The 19,295-nt window shown below is 42.9% G+C and overlaps 1 protein-coding gene across 5 annotated transcripts in view; it reads left to right on the top strand.

The window, feature by feature from the left end:
- The window catches only part of MAP4K1 (mitogen-activated protein kinase kinase kinase kinase 1), a 176,053-nt gene that overhangs the window by 128,993 nt on the left and 27,765 nt on the right, over nt 1–19,295 (top strand). For all 5 annotated transcript variants that reach the window (XM_033956546.1, XM_033956543.1, XM_033956542.1 and 2 more), the window contains exons 15-25: nt 537–601; nt 1,684–1,731; nt 1,880–1,903; nt 2,289–2,334; nt 7,671–7,851; nt 8,986–9,065; nt 12,909–12,950; nt 13,345–13,429; nt 14,586–14,662; nt 16,472–16,532; nt 16,903–17,008. In XM_033956546.1, the coding sequence (XP_033812437.1) occupies nt 537–601; nt 1,684–1,731; nt 1,880–1,903; nt 2,289–2,334; nt 7,671–7,851; nt 8,986–9,065; nt 12,909–12,950; nt 13,345–13,429; nt 14,586–14,662; nt 16,472–16,532; nt 16,903–17,008 (815 nt within the window). The remainder of the gene's footprint in view (nt 1–536; nt 602–1,683; nt 1,732–1,879; nt 1,904–2,288; nt 2,335–7,670; nt 7,852–8,985; nt 9,066–12,908; nt 12,951–13,344; nt 13,430–14,585; nt 14,663–16,471; nt 16,533–16,902; nt 17,009–19,295) is intronic.

Genomic DNA, 19,295 nt, shown 5'->3' with positions numbered 1-19,295 from the left:
TGCCTGCCAGGTCCCACCCTGCTCACTGAATGGAAGACATCAGGACAGGAGGCAGCCACCGGGATCAAAAAAAGGCACCGGGGGGCGGGGGAGACCTGTTCCGTTTTGAGGAAAAAAATTAATGGTCACGTTAGTCATACATACCCCCTCTTTTACGAAACTGCAATAGTCAGTTTCTTGCGCGGAGAGCCACACTGAATGGCCCGCGCTGATCCCGATGCTCATAGGAACTCAAAGAGCATCGGGAGCAGCGCAGGCCATTCAGAGCAGCTCCCCGCGCAAGAAACTGCTATCGCAGTTTTGTAAAAGGAGGCCATAGTGCATGTACTTTACTAGTTCCAGAAGAATCCTAGCTTAATACTAGAAATACATTTTTTTCCCACACCCTTTATAGAATCACTGTCTAGTTGTCAACATGAGATCAGTTCTTTAGAGTGCTATTAATTCTGTTGTGGACCTTTTGCGAGAAGAAGGCTTGAAGAGCAGAGTTAGGGGAAAAATCTCAATTGATTATCTCTGAATCTTTTCTTCCACAGGAGCAGTTTTTGACAGTGGATTATGGCTCACCCAAAAGGGTTTCCAATTACCTGTGCAGCAGCCGGTAAGAACAACTGGGGCTTGCAACTCAGATGGGAGATTTCACCCTTACCCTCTTATTTCTCCTTCTTATACCATACATAAGGCAGCCACTCCCCCATATCACCCCTTGTTGTCTCCGTCTGTACATTGCACTTGGGCTAAGGGGCCTATTTCATATCCACTGCCATATGAGGGGCTGCTGAAAAGTTCTCAGCCCAGCCAAGAAGAGAATGATGTGAAGCCCATGAAATTTACAAGTTCTTCCACACTTTTCTCGACACACTTTGTTTCAATGATATGTTCGCCGGCGTGAGCAGCGTCTTCCGCTTGCTGCTCGCACTGGTCTTGGCTCCTTTCTGACATCACTTCCTGTTCGCGGGACCATAATGTGATATCGGAAGGGCATTAAGACTGGTGTGAGCAGTAGGTGGAAGATGCTCACGTTGGCAAATATTTCAAGAGGTACGTGGGGGGTGGCGGGGCTCTCAAGCAGTGGAGAAGAGTGGGGGTGCATAGTGCGGTGATGCCAGCCGCCACCACCCCGAGCACCAACCTCCCTCGTTATGCCACTGGGTGGGCAAAGAGCCTCTTACTAGCACTGTATCTGTTGCCCCATTTTGTTCAAAACAAAAATGGAATTTAACTCAAATTTACTGTAACTTATTTAGAAAAATATAAATGTCTCTCAATCATGAATCCAATAACAAATAGGTCATCTGTGGAAAGGAGGCAGGACCTCAGACCATATCATTGTATCTCATACCAGCCAATGGCTGTTCAGCCAATACAGATTGTGGTTTTAATCATCGGTCCTCCTCCACCACCTCCAATGCAAGTGCAACATTCAGTAGTATATTAAATATTGTGCAAAAACAACAACAATTCATCTATAATTTAGTTGTTTAAACATTGAAAAATTATATATATAAAAGACCACTTATCTTAGTGGTCACAGGAACTGATTCTGACAGGCCCGTTTCGCCAAAACTTCTTCAGAGAATCAGAACAAAATTCTTAATGCAAAATAGACCATAGTGCTGCGTCTTGAAAGACATAATCCGCCTATGAAAGCGCCTGAATAATGGCGTTCATTTTGTTCAACAGGGGAATTAAGAACTCTGATTCAGAGGATGATTACGATGATGTGGACATGTGAGTTACTCTATGTTTCTGATCTCTGGGATTTTTTCTTTATCAGAGAGGTTGGGGATGTGGGACATGCTCTGCAGGGCATCCTTGTCAATGTTCTCATGTTCAGTTTTTCTTTCTTTTCTTGATGATCTCTGGATGATCCTTCAAGACCAAACAACTGTGACCTAAACAGGTAAGAACAATGAGAACAAAATATTGGATAGGACCATGAAGAGGCCCTGTCATACAGGGTCAGGCTGTTCTGAGCTGAGGATGCAGAACTTCTTCTCACTTTGTATTCCTTTGTTGTTGTGTTTAGATTGAAAGCTCTATTGAGCAGGGACTGTCTTCTTCGTGATTCTGTACAGCACTGCATACATCTGGTAGCGCTATAGAAATAATTAATAATAAGAGTAGTAGTAGTTGTCAGGCTATGATAGTGGCCATTGACCTCTCACCCCAGGACAGTGTCACAGATACCGAGGTCTAGAATTCTTTCCCTGAACCCCAAATTCATTTAGTGATTTTGACACTGTGTAGGGAGTTGTTCCGTGACATGCTCTCTCCTTCTCTTTCAGCAACACGTTAACTGCAGCTGATGTCCCACCCCCATTACCACCCAAGGTAAGCCTCCCTCTCCTTGCCCCCTCCCCTAACACCATGGTGCACTGAACTCCAGATTTGCTGAGAAATAAAACTCATGATAATTCTATAACTGGGCCCCTCTATATAGGTGCCTCGAAGATGCCTGATAAGAGCATATTTTATAAAGTAAAGTAGGTGCCTATTTTCCTATAGAGAAAACCAGCATAACCAGAAATGTAGTGGTTAGGCACGAGCATGTATGCAGTGGCGTAGCTAGGGAGGTTGGTGCCTGGGATGGTGCCCCCCCCCCCCACTCTGCCCTGCCACTTGAGTGCTTCCCCCCCCCCCCCCCCGCATACCTCTTGAAATGCTTGCAGGCATGAGCAACATTTTCCACCTTCTACTCGCGCTGGCCTCGGCTCCCTTATGATGTGACATCCTGGTCCTGCTCACAGGAAGTGATGTCAGAAGCGAAGCCAAGGCTAGTGCGAACAGCAGGTGGAAGATGCTGCTCCGAACATTTCACCAGGGGGACGAAGAGGAGGAGAGGCACTTGTGCTGGCGCCTGGGGTGGTTCACTTCCCACCCCCCCTTTATTGCGCCACTGAATGTATGCTAGCCATAGAGCTGTTGTAAGTGCTGGTGCCTAATTGCTGGAGATATACACATAACTTGTTCTAGTCTATAAGTTATGTGAATAAGTGGGAGTTATGCCCATGGTCCAGCCAAACTTCACCTATGTGTACATGCATTTACGGAATAACAGGTGGATTTCTGGCATTGATGTGCATAAGTGCTATGTATATGATATGATATTTACATTCCTCCAACTCTCCCCAAAAAGGTTTAAAGCAGATAATAATATATAGCAGCCGATAATAATCACAAAAATCAATAACAGAAGATTATTGTAATAAGTATTTTTAAAATAAATATGTTTTCAATTTTTACAAAAATACAAGTAGAAAGACAAAGGGTTTGAAGATATTCAGCTGGTGGCAGGCAGTGCTTTTGCTGTCTTCAGCTGGTGTTAAGCCTGTTTATAGAAAGTTTTGCCCTACACATTTTGCCCCGGGTTCGTTTTGCCTTCAGGATGTCTCACCCCTGGGTATTTTTCACGGAATTCTGTCACTTGTGAATTGAGGGATAGCCCACCCCTGCCACCTCCCACGTAGCTTTCTCTGTCACCTACTACCTCCCACTGGCAGGGCCTCCCTTATTCACCCTAACTTTACAAAGGGGGTTTCTGGTATTGTCTTTTCCTGAGGATTTTCTCCTGGGGACATTTGGTTCCCAGAGTTTCAGCACTAGAAAGGGGGGTTTAACTCTGAAAAATATCCATACATTTATCCATCCTTCTGGCTTTGAGACAGGCAATGTACAATTGGCAATCCTAGCCTCCTGAATTGAGCATGTCTGACAGGGTCCCCCTAAACTTTGAGACATCCTGAAAAAATCTAGAATATAATGAATGGCCATCCTGGGGGCAAAAGGTGTGGGGTGATGAAAAGTACCCAGGGGTGAAATGTGGAGGGGGGCAAAATGCGGAGGAACAAACATCATGGGTGCAAAAGGTGTGGGGGTAAACATTCCAGAGGCAAAACATACCCAGAGGCAAATTGTGGAGGGTGAAACTTACGGATCCTGTTAAGCCCAGATATACAATGCTGAGCCATTTCCCGGCGACTGGCATTGAATATCTGGTTTCATTTTTGACTGCAGCATTTTAACTGGGTATGCCGATATTTAGCATTAACTGGTTAAGTGCTTAGCAGTTAAATATGGGCTCCTAATTATACAGCCTGTTTTATCTGGTAAATATGGCCGGTTTAGTGCTAAATATCCACATCTAGCTGACTGTGTTGTGTGAAATACTGTAACTGCTTAGTGGCTTGCCATTAGCTGCGGATAATCAGTGGGAGATAGCTGGTTATCTCTCACTAAATATCCGGGATAGGCATTAAAACACTATTTAACCAGCCAGGGCCAATACTGGCCGGTTAAATAACTTTGAATATTGTCCTGAAAGTTTTTAACTTGGTAAATCATGTCAAATCTTAGTGGCCTGGTGAGATATTGATTTCTCCAATATTTTCTTGTATTGCACACCAGAGAAGGAAAGGGAAAAAAAAAAAATCAATTTAGATATCCCTGCTCAAGAGGAGTTGGGATGTAAGGGGAATGAGAATAAATTAAATAGATATTCTGGGCTCAAACCATCATCTGAATATCTGTGGGGAGTTCCCGTCGTAGTCTCGAGAGACTATGGGAACTCACGGCAGCCATTTCCTATTGGCGATCTGCACGGGGCAGAAGCGTAGGAAAATCGCTCCTGCCCCGAAAGCCTGCTAGACCACCAGGTAAGGCCGGGACGCCGGAGGGGGAAGGCGGGAGGGAGGTGGGGGTGGGTCAGAGCCGGACCAGAAGATATTTGCGGTATTTCACCATTCGCGGTCCGGCTCTGCCCCTATCCCCTGCGAATCCAGAGGGAGAAGTGTAATGGCAATTATCATCCATTTAAGCCAATCATTGGCTGTTAACTGCAGTGAACAGCCAATTATTAAATTAAGTTTATGTTTATGCTTATTTGTATTTATAACAGTGCGCGGTGTACATCAGTTTAAAAAAGGAAAAAGAACGCCAAATAATCATGATACAAGAATAGAAAGAAAAGAGAGAGAGAAAAAAAAATCATTTAGTTGTTGTATTGAGATGCTTAATTGAGAATTAAAACCAAATCATAAAATAAATGTAAAACATATTTAAAGAAAAAAAAAACCTAAGAGGAAAATGGCAAACCAAATAAGTAATAGTGTCCTTTACATTGGCGCGTTAGCTGTTATAGCGCGCGCCGCTAAATCTACGTGCGTGCTAACGCGTCCATAGACTAACATGCACGTGTTAGTGTTTAGCGTGCGCTAAAACGCTTAGCGCGCCTTTGTAAAAGGACCCCTACGTTTTTTAGTTTGGCTCTAAACGCAATATAAGTAAGTTCGCCGCGGAATTCATTAGGAAGTGAGTTCCACGAGAATGGTACTGATGCAAAAAAAAAAAAAAATATGCAGTGTTTTGAGTTGACTTGAATTTCATCAAGTGAATTGATGGCACTGTCAATCCATTTAAAGTTGTCAACCTCAATGACCGTGGAGGTTTACATGGGACAAGAAGTTTCGCTAGATAGGTTGCCCACTTTTTAACACTGTAAAGGCCAAGGTTAATGCTGACCTAGTTCTATATATTGGATGCCCTGCTTTAAAGAATTGGGGAGATGGTGTGGTATTCATGTGGGAAATCAAGGGAAACAAACAAAATGAGACAATGATCACAAACCAGTGGAAGAAAGAAAACAGCCACATCCTGGTTTCTTGTGGGTTTGTGTCTACAGCGAGCGTCCTTAACTCTGGTCCGCTTGCTCAGACCTTACTTCCGCTCTCTGAACTTTATTTTAAACCTAAGGTCTTTCTGAACTACTTTCTATTTCCCAATGCAAAAACCTGCTGGCCCCACCAATGCCACTGATGTTCTCTCTTCATAGATGCCATCACTTCCACCTCCCTCACCATGGCTGGTCCCTGGCAGTCCACAAAAGAACAAGGTTCAACAACCCCACGACGAGCAGAGTAATACAAAGGAGCAAGTGGGGAATGGGGACTGTACACGCAAGCCTTGGAAACAATAAGCTTTATTAATTGTAATCACAAGTAAAAACTCAATACATGTATACAGTAAATATTTCTTTCTTTCTTTCTTTCTTTTATTTTTTTTTTAATTCTTTATTCATTTTAAAACTTACATCAAGTGTACAGATATTATATAATAAACACATTTAGCTTGAGCACTTGAACATCTTATCATTATATCTTATAATTAAAAAAAAAGTAACCCTCATCCCACCCTCCCTCAAAACCTTCTATTCATTATAAGATCATATAATTTGAAACCCACCCCCCACCCAATGCTGAATGATGTGTAATTAATAGAAAAATGGCATTTAATCATGACAGAAAGATGTTAATGGCTCCCATATTTTAATAAAATTTTTATAATTTCCATTCTGTACCGCTATTGATCTTTCCATTCTATATATGTGACATACTGAATTCCACCAAAAATTAAAATTAAGCCTACTGTGATCCTTCCAATTATTAGTAATATGTTGGATGGCAACTCCAGTCAAAATCATTAAAAGTTTGTTGTTACACGCTGATATCTGACTCTTTTTTCTCATAGACATTCAAAATATCACAGTATCATATGATAACGCTACATGGTTTTCCAAGAAACAATTTATTCCTTTATTTCTTTCTTTCAATTTTTATCCCGTCCTCCCAATAGCTCAGAACGGCCTACAAGTAAACATTCACAGTGGAGTACATTTGGATAGTACAAAGTCTATACAGTAGTTTAAGTACAAGGACTATACAGCAATTTAAGTACATGTTAAGAATGGAGAAGAGAGGGTAGAAGGAAAGGGAAGTTTATGGGGGTGAAGGGGTAGATTGCAGTTGAATATACACTTCTCCTTCCACATTCGCGGTGATAGGGGAACAGCAAAGAAGTGAATAGGGAAAATCTGCGAATAACTTTTCGTATGTTATTCGCAGTTTTTCTGAAAAAAAAAAAAAAAAAGGCGACACAAAACCGTGAATAATCTGACCTGTTCCAGTGAAGAAAGTGCAGCTGGGAGCAGCGATTTTCTCTGTGCAACGCCGGGAGCAGTGATTTCCTGTGATGTAAATTTGGGGGCGTGGCCTTCGATCGAATAACTGAAACTGCAGTCCGCAAAACTGTGAATATGGAGGGGGTAAGTGTAATGTCCTTTTTCTTTTTGACCCGACACGTGAGCCGCTTCATGATCGAGTGCGACATCTGCGAAGACTGGTTCCACGGCAGATTGTTTATGCTTCTCAGCGTTCTACTTTCTTTTGTGTACCTCACCAAGAGTTTGGAGCTTTTTCATTCCAAGGCCACAGCGCCATCTACTGGATTGACTCCCCTACACCTGAGGCAGGCCTTCCCCCCTGGAGGCTGAAACACAGATCGTATTGGCTCAAAAAGAAAAAGGACATTATATTCATGTATTTATATATGTATTGAATTTTTAATTGTGATTATTGTTTCCAAGGCTGACTTGTACAGCCCATTCCCCACTTGTTCCTTTGTTTTGGTTCCTGGCAGTGACATCCTGCAGTAAATGTGGGCACTGAGACATCTAACTTAAGTTCACACATTGCACTCTCCTGGCTTCCTTATAGGTGGTTGTGGTGTTGGTGGGGAGGGGGGGGGGCAAGACATGCAAATGGATATTGAACAGCTCAGTCCGTCTAACTGTTGCATGCCATTACCACCAAGATACCTTTTTCTTTTATTCACAGCCTAAGTTCCATTACTCGTCTGGTGAAAATGGCACAGATGAGGACCCATTAAGGGCAACAAGCCCACTTGACCAGCCCCCCACAGCCTCCATCTCCTTAGTAAGATGTGCCAGTGGTCCAACCACAGGCAGACCCCCTCTACGCCCCATCGCCAGGAGGCAGCAGCTCTCAGCCAGCTCAGGTAAGGTAATAAGGAATGGGCTTGTTGCCATCCCTAGAGAACCTCAGAGGGTGCAAGAGCATTCCAAGTTAGATTGTAAGCTCTTCTGAGCAGGGACCTTCTATGAAATGTCAAAATGTGCAGCGCTGTGTGAGTCTCTCAGCGCTATATAAGTGATAAATAGAAAAGAAGGAAGCTGGAACAACTGTCTCTGTGAAGAACTTAAGAGCCAGTGAGGAACATACACTTGTAACTTGTCTGAAAGATATTTAGGAACACCCATTTTAAAAGCCTTAAACACAAGGACATAATATAGTACTAGGGTAGAGTGTGGGTAGTGCTGGAACTTATTCAGATAGTAGCAACATGCTGTCTGCTATCCAGATTACTTAGGATTGATTAAAAAAACTGCGCTAAGTTATTTGGATAAGTTATACCAATAGCAGACTGAATATTGCCCCTAGTCTTGAGAAAACCAGTCATGTGAACAGTCAGATAGTTTCATTCAAATCTTGTCTCTCATCCTAGGCTGCTCCATAGAACTGGGGTTGCTTCCAAAAATGTTCTAGTCTTCTTCAGGCATTTGTGCAAAGAGTGGATATACCCCCGGCAAAAAGATAACCGCAGGTGTGAAAAAAGAGGGATGGAGAGGGGATATAGAGCTGTGTTTTGAGGTTTTTTTTGTATTGATGGTGTTAAGTGGATGGAAAGGATAACCAGTCCTCAGGAATTTGTGCTTAGGATGAAAGGGGGTGCCGTCCTTGGGTATTTTTGCTGCGGTGATAGGGGAACGGAGAAGGAATACAGACTTGGAGTACTTGTGCTGGTGTAATAAAGAGATGGAGATCTGAGGTATTTATTCTAGGGGTGACAGGGAGATGGAGAAGGGATATAGACCTAGAATATTTGTTCTGGAAGTAATACAGGCATGGAAAAAAGTAGAATCCTGGGGCATGTGTGCTGGTTCTGATAGCAATCTGGGGTATTTGTCCTGGAAGTGATAGGCAGATGGATAAAAGACACAGACCTGGGGTATTGTGCTGGAAGTGATAAGGGAAAGAGGAAGTTAGTCTTGTGGTACTTATGGTACTGGGAATGATGGAATATACTGCATTTCTAATATGATTCAAGTCTGCTTTTCTCTCTTTATCTTAGATCCTATGCTGTGGTCCAGTGATACAGGGAAGGAACAGCCCCCGACGCTACCACCTAAACTAGAAAAAAAGCATAAATGGGTAAGTGTCTATTGCATCCTTCCTCCACCCGCTCCTAACATTTGTAAGCAGTGAGAAAGGCAGGAGGAAGTGTGGGTACTGGCAGTTCATTCCCATAGAAGGGTGGTGGCATTGAAAGTCTCAGCTCTCATATTATGGAGCTGCTACAGTCTTAGGATGTTGGCCTGGGTCCATCATCATAATAATAATAGTTTATTTTTGTATACCGCCACAACATCAGTTCTTGGCGGTTTACACAATAAATTACAAAGTATTTAAAATACAGAGCCAGATAACAGTGTCTTATAAAAGAAAATAACACAATTCAATAAAAGATACTAACTGACAAAGTACGACCCTAACTCATTCAAACAAAATATGCATAATATAGATTATTTATACTAAAATAGATAAGCTTCTGTAAACCTTATTCCATAAAAATAATGAAAAATCCATTTATCAAACTGATATTAAGTATTGTACTGTTTAAATAGATAGGTCTTAAAATCTTTCCGAAATTGCTGATAAGTGAGGGCTGTAGTAATAAGAGCATTCAAGCATGTATTCATTACTCCTGCTTGAAACGCCAGAGTCCTATCTAAAAATTTCTTAAAATGGCACGCTTTCGCTGAAGGAAAATAAAACCAGCCAGTTTTACGTATATTTTTTTTACATATAAAAAATCAAAAATGAGCAACAAGATAGGACTTTGTAGCAAATACATCCAAATTTAGACAACACTCTAGCCTCAAACGGCAACCAGTGGAGCCTTTGATAATATGAGCTGATATGATCATGTTTTTTTAGATTAAAAATCAAATGAATTGCTGTGTTTTGAATTAATCTTAATCTACTAGTTGTTTTTTTATGAGCACCCAAATAAACAACATTACAGTAATCCAGCATTGAAAGAATTGATGATCGAACCAGTATTTTAAATGATATAAAATCAAAATATTTTCTAATGGTACGCAACTTCCAAAGAGTGATAAAACATCTTTTGACCAATAAATCTGTATGAGCCTTAAATGATAAAGTACGATCCAAAGTAACTCCTAATATTTTTAAAGTAGGAACTATTGGATAAGGTTGACCGTTTACCGTAAGCATCGTTTCCGTAAGCTTATCATTAGGGCTAGCCAGAAAGAAACTTTGATTTATCTGGGTTCAATTTCAATCTGAAACTAGAAGTCCAAAATTCCACTTTTGTAAGAATGAAAGAAATCTGTTAAAGGAATTAGTATTGAAATTATCATCTGCATAAATGAAAAATTTTACATGTAAACTATAGAGAAAATGACCCAGTGGAGCTAAATAAATATTAAAGAGAGTTGGCGAAAGTGGTGATCCCTGAGGAACCCCACTTTTGTTTACCCACCAGGTGGACAACTGACCATCACTAACAACCTGATATGACCTATTTTTTAGAAAACCTTGGAACCAATTCCATACCTTTCCCGAGATTCCAATCGAATCCAAACATGATAATAAAATGTCATGGTCAACCAAGTCAAAAGCACTGCTCAAGTCCAGTTGTAAAATTATTAGAAAGCTGGTCATTCCCAGCATGCCCTTCTCCTGAGGTTGTGCAATTAAGCATGGAATCTACACTGCTGGACTCCTAAACTGATATCAGAAACCTCCCTGCTTAATCTCAGTTCTTTGATTTGCTCTATATGTACTGCTGTAAATTACTTAATGATTTTGTGTGTGTTGAAGAGATAGGATTTCATTGTCTTAATAAATGTTTTATTTTCTAATTGTTATTTATTCTTTATGGATTTATTGTCCATTATGCTGGATTTACCATTGTATGTTACTATGTTTTCATTTCCCTTTGATGTTGCTTATTTGTATTGGTATTGGACAATTAAGACATTTGTTGAATTGTACTTCACCTTCAGTTCTACTGGCCGACAGTTTATAAAAATATAGAATAAATAAATTAACCCCTTCAAACTCAGATTTGGAGACCCTCCTCCTTTTTGCATTTAGACCACTTGAACTTGCCATTTCTTAGCGTCCCTCCAGACTAGTCCATACCCTTGAGTTATGAATTCCTACCAGCAGATGGAGACAGAGAACTTCTGATTTCTGAGTGCACCTATAATAGTTCTGTGAGTATTTCTCAGTGTCTGCCAGATGGTGGATATGTTAAGCCTATGCAGTCTTGGTTGGACAGTAGGCCCCAGGGGAGGCCAGAGTAGCCTTTGGAGATCTTTGGCTTTGTTGTCCACTGAATATAGCTTAAAACATTTCTCCCTCTGGTTTCTCCTCCTCCCTTGAGTTTCAGGGGTAGTCACTGAGGCCAGTGAGGGTCTCTTCTACCCCTTCTCAAGCCATTCTCAATCTGTTCCAATTTGTCACCCTCTACATCTTTGCCAGCGATCTGTTCATAGCCAAAGTCATGGGTCTTTATTCAAGTTCTGTCTTCTTTGACCTATCCACTGTTTTTTACATTATTAACCCACTACCTGCCTAATGGTTTGAATAGTGGCCTGAGAACCAAGGAAGTCAGGGTTAAAATCCTTCTGCTGCTCCTTGTGATTATGGGGATGTCATTTAACCCTTTATTGCCACAAATACAAATTTAGATTGGAAGCCCTCTGAGGATAGGAAAATACCCATACCCATACCCATAGTCTCAATCTTTCCTCCTGTTCATGGAGCCATATGGTAACACTAGTCAGAATGTATGGAAGCAGATGGGGACAGGACAAGCCTAACCATTGGACCAGCTGAGGCTCTGGCCCAGGGCGCAGGTGATTAAGGGCACCAAAATACCTGGCCTCTAGCTTCACCTGGTCTACAAGTTAAGCCTTTTCTTATCCCCATCCCCTTTTGCTCTTCCCCCTTCCTGCACTGTTCCCTCATCTCTTTCCTTCCGCCGCAGTCCTGTAAAGTTTGTTATTTGCTGGTGGTGGCAGTGGCAACATGACAGGCTGCCTTTAGCCAGCTTCTGGGTCTTCGCTCTGCTGCATCCCGCCTCCTTTGATGCAATTTCCTGTGGGCAGGATGTGGTAGAGGGAAGACCTGGGGACTGGCCGAAGGCAGGACCACAGGGGAGTGAGACAGGTGAAACATCAGTTCCAGACTCACGGGGAGAAAAAGAGATTGGACCGGGGCAGGGAGAAGTTAGTCCAACGGAGGGAGAGATGTTGAACCCATGGGGAGGAAAGGAGAGATGGGGTACTGGAAGAGTCAAAATTAAGGGGGGGGGGCACCAAAAAATGTTGGCTCAGGGTACCATTATCTCTTGAGCCAGCTCTGCATGAGGAACAATGTAATGACTTAAATAGAGGGGGTTATATAACGTAATATAGTAAAAAAAACCAGCTGGTTTGGAGACCCTGTGAAATGTCACAATGTAATTCTGGTTTGGAGATCCTGTGGAGCAGGGATCTCAAAGTCCCTCCTTGAGGGCCACAATCCAGTCGGGTTTTCAGGATTTCCCCAATGAATATGCATTGAAAGCAGTGCATGCACATAGATCTCACGCATATTCATTGGGGAAATCCTGAAAACCCGACTGGATTGTAGCCCTCAAGGAGGGACTTTGAGACCCCTGCATTAAGCAGAAAGGTGAGTAGACAAGGTTCTTTTAAGCCAGGGGTGGGCAACTCCGGGCCTCGAGAGCCAGAATCCAGTCGGATTTTCAGGATTTCCCCAATGAATATGCATTGAAAGCAGTGCGTGCACGTAGATCTCACGCATATTCATTGGGGAAATCCTGAAAACCCGACTGGATTGTGGCCCTCAAGGAGGGACTTTGAGACCCCTGCTGTGGAGTGTTGTCATGGGATACTGGTTGACAGACCCTGTGGAGTGATACTGGTCTTCAGATCAACATTTGTTCTTTTTTAGGCTCCTGCTGATTGCAAAAAACCTGCACCTCTCAGAAAACAAGTAAGTGGAAACACTATATCTCCAGTCCTAGTTTGGGTTTGACATTAGAATGAGCTTTTTAATCAAGTTAGATAATAGACTTACCAAGAGAGTGATATTTCTTCAAAAAAATAATAGCACATGATTCTCCTTATTCCCTTTTATCATTTTTATTCTGGGAAACTTTTAAGGGCAGGTCAGATACAGTTCTTCCTGGGGTGGTTTGATGTGGCAAACCCTTGCTGGAGGCAGGGGATAGATTAGATCTGTCAGGATAATTTCCCACCTTATATTATTCTTATATTATGTAACAGCGTTTTATGGATATGCAGGAGATGGGAGGAGGAGAAGGCCATGCTTATATAAAATTCATGTTCAAGATGCCCTTGTGTTCTGTGTACAATTTCTTTCATAGGTCGGCTCTCTCTTTAAGAAAGTATTTAATGGCTGCCCTTTAAAAATTACCTCCACAACTTCTTGGACACACCCCAGCACTAAAGGTAACATGTGTTTCTCAGTCTTCCTGTCCTAGAGATGGTCTTGGAGAAGATTTCTGTGTTTACCTATGCAATTGGCATTTTAAGATTGCCAGCCTCTGGCAGAAAGGTACAAGAGCTGTTTGTCCCATGGCAAAGGAAATATTTCTAGGGGGGTATGAGGCAAGGCTGATGAAGTCAATGTGCATGTGGAAATCTGATTTTTCAAATCTCCATGCCAACTTTTGTCTGTGGACTTGCCCCACTACAAATAGTAAGCAAAAACAGAGGGAATAAACAACACCACATAGCTCAGTCCAACACAGGAATAATGTGATACAGGCGAGTTAGCTGAAACACAGCTCAGGTCGGGTTATGTGAGTTGCTCCATAGAACCGGGGCACCTTTCGGCTGGCATTATTCCTGTGTTGGACTGGGCTATGTGGTGTTGTTTTCTCCCTCTGTTTTTGCTTACTATTAATAGTGGGACAAACTGAAGGTCCATCAAGCCCAATATCCTGTTTCCAACAGTGACCAACCCAAGTCCCAAGTACCTAGCTAGATCCCAAGTAATAAAACAGATTTTATGCTGCTTATCCTAAAAATAAGCAGTGGATTTCTCCAAGCCATCTCAATAACGGCCTATGGACTTCCCTTTTAGGAATTTATTCAAACCTTTTTTAAAACCCTGCTAAGCTAACTGATTTCACCATATTCTCCAGCAATGAATTCCAGAATTTAATTACATGTTCTGTGAAGAAAATATTTTCTCCAGTTTGTTTTAAAGCTTCATTGCATGCCAAACAACACAACAAATAGTTGCAATACACCTATGGATGTTGCAGGTCAGATTTTGAAGTGAAACTTCCTCCAGGGTTGTATTTTGTACCCAAAGGCTGGCAATCTCAGCAGAGAATCTGAAAATCGCTTCCTAAATTGGGGAGGGGGGGCATCAGCATATGTGTAGAGGTACAGTATAGGGCGTTGGTATGTGAAGGGAGGCAGTGCGCAAATGTGGAGGTGCAGGGCATTATTACATTAAGGGAGACTGTGAGTGTCGAGATGGGAGTGTGTGAATTTGGCAGTGCGGGGTTGTGTAAAGAGACGGTGGAGGAGAGAGTGTAAAATAATATTACGGGGCATCTTGATATGCCATGGTAATGTGAAGCTTCTTTTTCAGACCCACATTTAATCCTGGGAGCAGAGGAAGGGATTTTTATATTGAACTGCAATGAACAAGAAGCCATCCTAGAACTGGTGAGAGAGACCTGCTTTGAGGCACAGCAGTGTCAATGTCTTAGGCATCCTGCCCTCTATACCCCAGGCCTGTCTCTCGTAGCTGGGCATTTGCTGAAACCCCCAGACCCAGAGCAGCTGGGACACTTTAATCATGACTATATCAGTACTAATATATACAGGAATAAGAAAGAATAAATTCTAATTCCACCAAAATACCTCTCTCAAGAAGTTCTGTATGTCATTTTTCTAAACATAAGAACATAAGAAGTTGCCTCCGCTGAGGCAGACCAGAGGTCCATCTCGCCCAGCGGTCCGCTCCTGCGGCGGCCCATCAGGCCCACTGCCTGAACAGTGGTCTCTGACTACTTTTATAAATTACCTCTAATCCTATCCCTATAACCTTACCTCTACTCTTATCTGTACCCCTCTATCCCTTTGTCCTCCAGGTACCTGTCCAGACCTTCTTTGAAGCCCTGTAGCGTGCTTCTGCTTATCACATCCTCCGGTAGCACGTTCCATGTATCCACCCCCTCTGGGTGAAAAAGAATTTCCTGGCGTTTGTTCTAAACCTCTCCCCTTTCAATTTCTCTGAGTGTCCCCTTGTACTTGTGGTTCCCCATAGTTTGAAAAATCTGTCCCTGTCTACTTTTTCTATGCCCTTCATGATCTTGAAGGTTTCTATCATGTCTCCACTAAGTCGTCGCTTTTCCAGCGAGAAAAGCCCCAGCTTTTTCAGTCTGTCAGTATATGAAAGGTCCCCCATACCCTTTATTAGCTTAGTAGCTCTTCTCTGGACTCTCTCAAGTACCGCCATGTCCTTCTTGAGGTTCGGCGACCAGTACTGAACACAGTACTCCAGGTGCGGGCGCACCATTGCACGATACAGTGGCAGGATGACTTCCTTCGTCCTGGTCGTGATACCTTTCTTAATGATACCCAACATTTTGTTTGCTTTCCTTGAGGCTGTGGCGCACTGCGCCAACGCCTTCAATGTTGTGTCTACCATCACTCCCAGGTCTCTTTCAGGGGTGCTCACCCCTAGTGGTGATCCCCCCATCTTGTAAGTGAACATCGGGTTCTTTTTCCCAACATACATGACCTTGCATTTCCCTATGTGGAAGCTCATTTGCCACTTTTTGGCCCACTCTTCCAGCGTTGTCAGATCTTTTTGGAGGTCTTCGCAGTCCTCCATGGTTTTGACCCTGTTGTACAATTTAGTGTCATCCGCAAATTTAATAACCTCACATTTTGTTCCCGCCTCCAGGTCGTTGATAAATATATTGAACAGAAGCGGTCCCAGCACCGACCCCTGCGGAACTCCGGGTCGGTGCTGGGATCGCTTTTGTTCAGCGGTGAAAGCTCTTCCCTCAGAAATTGTCTCAAATATATACTTTATTTAATTTGATTTAAAAGGGGCAGGGGCCTCAGATCCCCATATGTTGTAAGTGTGTTAACTGGACAACTGCACTGGAAAGAGAAGAAACCTCATCGGCCCCACACCCCCTCCTTCCTAATTGGAATAGTTCAATGCTGATGTATAAATGCTTATAACTTTCATATAAAAGTGCTGAATACAATCTCTTTTCAAAAAAACGCAAAGCAAAGCATAGAACTTAGCTTAGGCAGGGTCTGTGATGTGCTGCAGAAAAGTATATATTTGAGACAATTTCTGAGGGAAGAGCTTTCACCGCTGTCTCTTTAGAAAAATTACATAAAACACTTTAATCATGACCCAGACTATAGGCAATTTTCAGCTCTCTGTCCTGAGAACCTGAGAACAAAATTAAATATATCTTTCCCTCTTTTCTTCCTCTCTCTCTCTCACAGTTATTTCCTGGCAGAACAACTTGGGTATATTCGATCAGTAACATACTAATGTCCATTTCTGGTGAGTACAGTAATCTGGTTTGGATAAGGGAGGAAGGTGGCAGTGTTAAACATGGACTTGGAATTTACCACATAATATCAAGGGAGTGGATTTGAAATTAAAGTGGGGAAGGCACAGATTCCTTGCGGATGGAGAGCATAGTGGCCAGCTCAGTGAGTGCTCGAGCATCCCCAGTATTGAACAAAAACTCTTTTCGCTGTGTCCAGTGAGGGGTAATTTTAAGTTTAGGAACTTCCCCTCCATTATATTGAAAAGCTGGTTCCTGTAATGGAGAGTGGTTTGGATGGCTCACTGAGGTGCGGGAGGGGGCTCTCTGCTAGCTCCCCAGACCCTCTGATTTTACTCAGTCTCTCTTTTTTTTTTTAAACAGGCAAAGTGTCTCAGTTGTACTCTCACAGTCTCATGGGATTATATGAGCAGGCAAAGAAGGAGCACAAGTCTGTCATACACATCTCCACACACAGACTGCTGCCCAGGTATGTCCTACTTCTGAAATGCCAGAAAACGAAAAAAGAGACACTAAGGGCTAGATTCACGAACCTGCCCGATCGGGACCGATCCGTGTCTGATCCGGGCAGGTCCGATGGATTCTTCAACCTCCAATATGCAGATGGGGGCGACCGGAGGAACGCCCCCCCATCTGCTGGCATGGATCGCTGGTGTGCGATCCTGACGCATACACAGACCATCTGTAGATGTCTGCGCATGCCCTTCGCATGTCCATCCGAGCCACGACCTTTTTTTTTAACTTTAAACTTTTTTTACTTTTTAGCCCAGTGAACCCGTGGTTTTAACCCACTTTAAACCCGCGGGTTAAAACCATGGGCTCGCAGTGTGGGGAAGGGCAGGAGAGATTCGGGGTGGCAGGCAGGATAGATCCGGGGACGAGCAGGGCGGCAATTCGGGAGAGAGCAGGGCGGCGATTTGGGGAAGAGCAGGCAGGAGAGATCAGGGAAGATCAAGGCGGCGATTCGGAGCAGAGCAAGCAGGAGAGATCGGGGAAGAGCATTGGGGCAGCAGAGAGCAGGGCTTCAATGAAGCTGAAGAGTCGGAAAGACGTTTGCGACTGGTCCCTAGCAGTCACTTCATGGGTTGATCGGCCAGCCCAGTCGGTTTTAAAAATTTCATTGGTGAATCGTGTCCCTGTCTACTTTGCATGCGTTTCCCCTCATCTGCATGCAGAGATTGGAAGCGGATCGCAGGTGAGGTTAGTGATCAGAGGATTTAGAATCAGAAAATAATATTAAATATTGAACTAAGTCCAGTACTGGGCAGACTTGCACGGTCTGTGTCTGTATATGGCCGTTTGGTGGAGGATGGGCTGGGGAGGGCTTCAGTGGCTGGGAGGGTTTAGATGGGCTGGAGTAAGTCTTAACAGAGATTTCAGCAGTTGGAACCCAAGCACAATACAGGGTAAAGCTTTGGATTCTTGCCCAGAAATAGCTAAGAAGAAAAAATTTAAAAATTTAAATTGAATGCGGAGGAGGAGACAAGATGGCGATAAGAGTGGACATGTGAGTCCAAGATCCCGCTCTGGCAAAATAAATTTACCTTCGGTGACGCTTTCCTCAAAGTTTCTTCGATGCCTAAGAGGAGGGGACGACAGAGGGATATCCCTCATTCCTTTGCCGTGACTTCGACTCCACGTCAAACTGCGATAACAACATTCGCAGTTCCAATGGCGTCGGGCAGATCCGCTACTGAGCTCCAGGAGCAGCTCAGCATGGACGGCGATGCGTCGCTGAGCCCCTTGGGACCTGATCCTCCTCCTCCCCCGAGTAGCACAACGGAGTTGTTGCTTCCTGTTGGGGGAATTCGGCAGCAACCGACTCAGGAGGTGACCCTGTTGCAGGCAAGCTCGGAAAAAAGATCAGGAGAGGGAGGAGCAACACTGCAGGCAAGCGGTGGTGAGAGTGGGGGAGGTGAAACCCGGGAAGGAGAGCGGGAACCCGGGTTCCCTCATCTCAAGCCGCTTGTGAAACCGGCGGTGGTCACACTGGATTCATTGTGGGGAGCAATTGAAAATCTTCAAACTGTATGTATTGGATTTATTTCCTTGATGGCTGAAGTTTCTTCTAAAGTTAATAAACTGGAAACTGTTTCCTCTGATCAAGTGAAACAAATAGGAAACATTGAAAAATCTATAATTGAGGTTAAATCTTTAAATAATCAGAATGCAAAGGATAAAGTTTTTCTTCTCCGTAAAATTGAAAACTTGGAAAACCAAAATAGGAGTTTAAACTTGAGGATTTTAAACTTTCCTATGTCTAAATTTAAAACTCCTAGGGAATTATTTAAAGATTTCCTGGTTTTTACATTAAAAATCACGGAAATGAATATACCACCTTTGCAGAAGATTTATTACTTATAAAGGATATTAAAGGAGTCTGAAACAACTACTGAATGAGATTTAACAACTCTTTTGGAATCATCAAATCTTGAACTGTCCGGACGAGCTACATTGATAGTATCCCTGGTATTTTATCAGGATAAAGAAATGATTTTGAAATTGTATTATGGTTTAAAACAAGTTTCCTTTTTGGGAGAAAGAATATATATATATCCGGACGTTTCAAAATGGACTCAGACTAGAAGGAAAGAATTTCTTGCATATAGGGATAAAGTTGTTTCATTAGGAGCCTCTTTTCAGTTAAGATTCCCTTGTAAATGTTTTGTTGTATTTCAAAACAATAGATATATCTTTTATGATTCTCAGCAGCTACGTTTCTTTTTAGAGGGTAAAGGTGTTTCATTTGCACCATA

Source organism: Geotrypetes seraphini, chromosome 8 (genome assembly GCF_902459505.1).
Source record: "Geotrypetes seraphini chromosome 8, aGeoSer1.1, whole genome shotgun sequence".
NCBI classification, from domain to species: domain Eukaryota; kingdom Metazoa; phylum Chordata; class Amphibia; order Gymnophiona; family Dermophiidae; genus Geotrypetes; species Geotrypetes seraphini.
The sequence above is the reverse complement of the archived record's forward strand: the minus strand, read 5'-3'. Positions and strand labels throughout refer to the sequence as shown.